This window comes from Morone saxatilis, unplaced genomic scaffold (assembly GCF_004916995.1).
Source record: "Morone saxatilis isolate NCDOM2014 unplaced genomic scaffold, NCSU_SB_2.0 Contig9, whole genome shotgun sequence".
Taxonomy (NCBI): domain Eukaryota; kingdom Metazoa; phylum Chordata; class Actinopteri; family Moronidae; genus Morone; species Morone saxatilis.
The window spans coordinates 3,738,584-3,743,988 of NW_023340268.1; the positions used below are offsets into that span (position 1 = coordinate 3,738,584).

At 37.6% G+C, this 5,405-nt stretch overlaps 1 protein-coding gene across 1 annotated transcript in view; it reads right to left on the reverse strand.

Annotated features, from left to right (window-relative positions):
• Positions 1 to 6: 6 nt before the first annotated feature.
• bmp8a (bone morphogenetic protein 8a) overlaps positions 7 to 5,405 on the reverse strand; it is a 14,182-nt gene continuing 8,783 nt past the window's right edge. Inside the window, exons 2-7 of the mRNA XM_035681440.1 lie at positions 3,893 to 4,085; positions 2,711 to 2,859; positions 2,402 to 2,581; positions 1,919 to 1,998; positions 1,176 to 1,286; positions 7 to 574 (exon numbers count right to left, since the gene is read on the reverse strand). Coding sequence (XP_035537333.1) covers positions 425 to 574; positions 1,176 to 1,286; positions 1,919 to 1,998; positions 2,402 to 2,581; positions 2,711 to 2,859; positions 3,893 to 4,085 — 863 coding nt within the window. The 3' untranslated portion in view covers positions 7 to 424. The remainder of the gene's footprint in view (positions 575 to 1,175; positions 1,287 to 1,918; positions 1,999 to 2,401; positions 2,582 to 2,710; positions 2,860 to 3,892; positions 4,086 to 5,405) is intronic.

Genomic DNA, 5,405 nt, shown 5'->3' on the forward strand with positions numbered 1-5,405 from the left:
TTGAAGTATTGAAATAACATTTGTACTCTTGAAAAGTTGGCAAATAAGTACTGTACTTCTGGAAAAGCAAAGGAAAAAAACGGTGGTGATGGATGTTTTATGAACGTACATTTCAGGCTGAAGGTATATTCGTGTATACGCACCAGTATTTCTGACCAGCTGACAGTTTGGACACAAACAAATGTCTAAAGAGAGCTGATTTGGAATCAGTAAAGTTTGACTTGTAATATTGATGAAGACAATTAAGTCACTGATTCTAAATCAGCACTCAAATACATAAGCACAGACCTGTTAATAACTCCTTTTGATCCTGCCTGTTTGCCAACATTAAAGGTTTCTGCAGAGTTCATGTCTGGGGGAAAAATCATCCATGTACATTGTTTTGGACTTGGACTGGTCTGGGCTAATAAAACCTTTTTGACTCTCATAGACACCCACAGGTCTTAACCACCATGTTACGGTGTTTCTTGAGGATGACATTGTTGTTGTCGTCATAGAAGAGGACGGAGATGGGGCTGAGCTTGGTGGGGGCACAACACGCCTTAGGAACCTCGTCAGGCTTCAGGAGGTGAACCTGCCACGGCAGAGTGGAATACAGTTAGTATTTAGATAAAGCCTAAACCTTGTCCTACACCGAGCAGTGGTGGAAGAAGTACTCATTCTGAAGAAAACTGCACCCTGTGGCAAATACTAATTAATTTATATATAAAAAAACATTAGATTTTAAACTGACGTAAGATGTTATAGTTGCAGCCGATTGAGGTGGCATTAGTTTTTACTACTGTATACAGTTAGCAATCTAGGTGTCGGGCCCCTCTAAAGGGTCACAAGATAAAGTTTCTGGGACACAAATTTGAGTGACTTTTTGTAAAAAATGTAAACAGTAATTTAAATAAAAATTATAGAGGCTAAATCACAAGTGTGTAAGAGGTCAAAAGCCACTGGTGACCACTGGTTTAATCTCTACCAATGTCTGATATTTTTAAAATCTTATATGTTGTATGTAAAATCTAATAAGTAACTACTGCTGTTAGATCAATTAAATGGAGTAAAAAGTACAATATTTCCCTCTAAAATTTGGTAGAGATATAGCATGAAATGGAAACACACTGATACTGATCATATATACTCGCACATTTCAAGCAAACAGTTGTTAAAAAGATCGCTGTACTGACCACTTGCTGGATGAGGGCGTGGTTGGTGGCGTTCATGCAGGAGCCCAGAGGATAAAAACACTCTCCATCACAGTAGTAAGCTGAATATCCAGTGGGGGCCAAAACCCAGTCCTGAGCACAACCACAGGAACACAGTTGATGAGCAAAAGCAATTCTCATATAATCACTACCATATAATAAAATAAAATAAGGATGGATCAATATTGTTACTACCAATAGGACATGTGCCTGTATTCAGAAAAGTGTGAACAGTAACATCCTTCACTTTAACTTAAAATACTCTTAAATAAGAGTTGGTTAAACGTAGAAGTTTTAAATTGATAGTACAACATACACATATAACTTCAGAAAACAGATCTACAGGACAGTTTTAATACTAATACTCTACTAGATTCTTTTTCTAAGCTTTGGATTACATTCTATCATTGCTTTGGTTGCCACCTTTAAGAACAACTTATCAATCAGAGCCCAGATTTCCCAAAAGCAACTAAGGTAAGTGTTTAACCCATGTGTATCCATCACACGATGGAACAATTTTAGCCCCAGTAAATAAGTCCACTAAATATACAGTGTAGAAAAAACAGACAATGTTTTTCTTCTCTAAAAAACGATGCTGATCTTGTATGCAAGAAGTCAATAGTCATGTAGAATAACAAAAAGAACTAAATTGATCTGAAGCCTCAGTAATGACAACTGGACTGTAAAATAAATCAAGAATCAAAGAAGTTAAATTGTGAGCTGACCTTCCATCCCAGGTCACTGAAGCTGACGTAGAGTTCATGTTTTTTACAGGGAGCGCCTCCATTGTTGGCAGGACTCCGATCTGAACAAGAAAAGAACATTTAGAGAGATCACAGTCAGTGAATAATTCACTTGTGTGAAAGTGAAAGGTTTCCAGATGGAATATAAGCAATTTGCCCCTTATAATTGACTATTATATAAGCAATCCCTTAACTTTCAGACTACAATTCCTATACTTTAAGGTTTTATATTTACAAACCACAATTTTATTTAACTTTTAATTAATTATTAATATCCACATACTAGGAAAGCTGTGTAATTTCTTCATAGATTTTATGAGAAGGAATTTGGCTTTTGAATTTTGCAAATGTCCCAATTTTACCAGAGAAAATAAATCCCCAAAAAGACACAGCAATTAGGGAGAAACATTGAAGCGTCAAATTCAGAGCTGTAACCCCACAAAGTGTGGGCGGCTGGAACCTAACTATGGATGCTGGGGACTGGGAGGTCGTATTTGGGTTTCTTCTTGCGGGGATGTGACTTGACGGCTCGTGGCGGCCGACACGGGACCTGACTCTCCCTGAAGAACGTCACCATGAAGGGCTGTTTGGAGCGAGGGCCCCTGCGTCCCACCAACCCGATCCAGCCTGCAGACAGGGAGCGGTCTGCGGGAGGATACAGACATTTTAATAGTTACAGTACCGGCAACTGTTTTTCTACTTATAAACCATGTGAAATTACCCAGCAAATCACGTTAAGTAAAGAAGAATATGATGGTCCTGTGGTGCACCCACCCTCCTCTGTCTCCACGTAGAGACGTATGCCCAGGTTGCTGCGGGGGTGGAGGAGCCAGTGGTTGGAGGCCGTGGTGACGTCGAAGGCCAACCACCCCTCCTGTCCTGCAGGCACTGACTGCATGTCTAGGAGCACCAGCTCTGGCTCTCTGAGGGAAAACACAGAAAATAAGGGAAATTAATCCAGAGAGAAGAGAGAAATAAACGTAAAAATGTTTCACTTTTACTCCTACTCAGAAACTTTTGAAATACAAAAACAAAACAAAAAACACACTCAATAAAATACATAATACTTTAATTTACAAGAAGATTCTAGCTGGCTCCAGAAACAAAGGTACACGTGAGATGTTTTGAAGTGATTGTATGAATTGGACATTGGATTGGATATTACACCCCATCAAAATTAAAGCTGTTTTTTTTTTTTTTTTTACAATGATGCCGTTGGGGATTCATTGCTTTGCTTGATCATATTTTATTGGGATAAATATTCACAAACATTGCTTCAACCCTGTTAGCCTGTTTGAAGGATGGTTCATTACGAGGCTCCACTATCAGTGTAGCTGTTGTCAAATAATACTAGTGCTTTTATTTTTCAATTTTTACACATACAGGTCAGTTCACCCTTCATGGGGAGTGCTACTCAGCCTGTAACAGCTGTATAATGTTCCCCAAAGTTTTGGAAGTGCAATAAATAATTGGAGTACTTCTTAACATAAAAAAGGCAAAAACATAAAAATACTTTAAAGCTTTAAACTGGATCTCCCCAATGTTGCAACATTCAACACTAAGAAAGGTTCAGTCTTCCACATGGAGAATAATTGCTTTTTCTTTCTTTCTCTTACATTTTTTGTAAATCAGACAATCATAGTTCCTGTCAGATCAACGGTACTAAGATTTGTTTGCAAGTCAGCCAGCTGTCATCAGAAAGAGATGAGAATAAAGTGTAAAAGCATTGCACAAGTGTGAGTGATGAAAATGGAAAATGTTATCTTGGTGCCGTTGTCAAAAGCCTCAACTCAAATTATTTAGCACCTAATTATTAAAAATGTGACAGGAATAACAAAAAGGATCAGATAAAATATCTAATGGCTTCTATTAAGCAAAACTAAATAATAAACTATTAATATAGCACTTAACAGAAGCAGATAAAAACAAAGAAAGGAAATGTAAATCTGAGCTAACCTGTGTCTGTTCTCTCGCTGGATCTCGTAGACAGAGATGTGCAGGGTTCGGTTGGCCCTCTGGCCCATCGTCAGGGTCTTATAGATACGAAACTCTGCTGCCGTCACCGTCTCACCCTGAGGGAGGGGCGTCAGATCGAAGCGAAACTCCTTCCAGTAGGGACGAGGCTGCAGGAGGTCACGCTCCTGCTCCACTGCACAGAGGGAAAGGGATTTAAATTGTAAAAATCTGTGCCAGTAAGTGGTGGAAGTACATTTACTTAAGTACTAATGTGATTTTACATAAAAACATAAAAGCTTTTAATGATGAGTTGAATTGTGTTGATTGGTTGCTTTTCTGTCTCATATGATCTTGAATCTTTGGAATTTGGACAAAAACATTTTTCTGACATTTTATAGACAAACAATTGAGAAAATAATCAGATGAATGAAAACAATTGTGAGTTGATCCCTACTTTGAAATAAAATAATCCAAAGAAGTACAGGAATGATAGCCAAAACGTTTTCAGTATTAGAATAAAAAAGTAATTGTCTGTTAAATCAACCCCTACGAATAAAACATAAAAAGCAGGATAAATTCAAAACAAGTAAATAAAAGTCAAAAAGGTTGGCTGTGCAGTTCCGTTGGAGAGTCTGATGTGTCAGAGAGGCATGAGAGGAATCAGAAGGGAAAAGTGTTAGTTTAAAGCAGATGTAAGAGGAGAAAATGTGTTGATGCAACTGTGAAAACGGAGCAAAGTGACGAGGAGCAGCAGTGTGAAGGTGTGGAGGAGATGAGATCACTGGAGATGAGTCAAAGAGACACAAAGGGAGAACAGTGGAAGAAATATTCAGTCCTTTACCAAAGTAAAACTAGTAAAAAGTTAAAAAGTCCTGCATTAAACATTTACTGAAGTAAAAGTAAGAATCACAGATTAATCTACTTGTAGTATTAAAAGTAAAAGGATTATTTATTTATTTATTGTAGCTGTTCACAGCAAAGCTAATTTTAATGTCACATACTGTTGTGTAGTATAATCTACTGGTTCCCAACCTGGGGGTCCTGACCCCCTCTAGGGGTCGCCAGAGCTTCACGTGGGTACGCGAGGCCTTCTTGATTTAGGGGTGTAAAATATACAGTAGGTCTATATCTCTGCATTTCTATTTTCTGTGAAGAAAACTAAATTAAAATTTCATTTTTAAAGTTTAGATTATTATTTAAGATCTCACACCTGAACACAAAATGCCTTCACAGAGCCTTCACTCTCTGCTAAACACATTTGTTGTACATTATACCAAAGAGCTAATAAAACAATGGCCAAGTCTCAGTGAGAAGAAAACGGATAATCGTATAGAAAGTTGGTATAAAATTTAAGGGAAACACATCTCAGATCAATATTCATAGGAAATAATCTTCTCAAAATTCATCCAAATCACTTTTGTTTTACACAAACTCCTTGCAGTTAGTTGTTTCCACTGTTTGATTCATTGTAACAGTATTACAGTTGTTCGTACCTTTATTGTTATGCAATTGA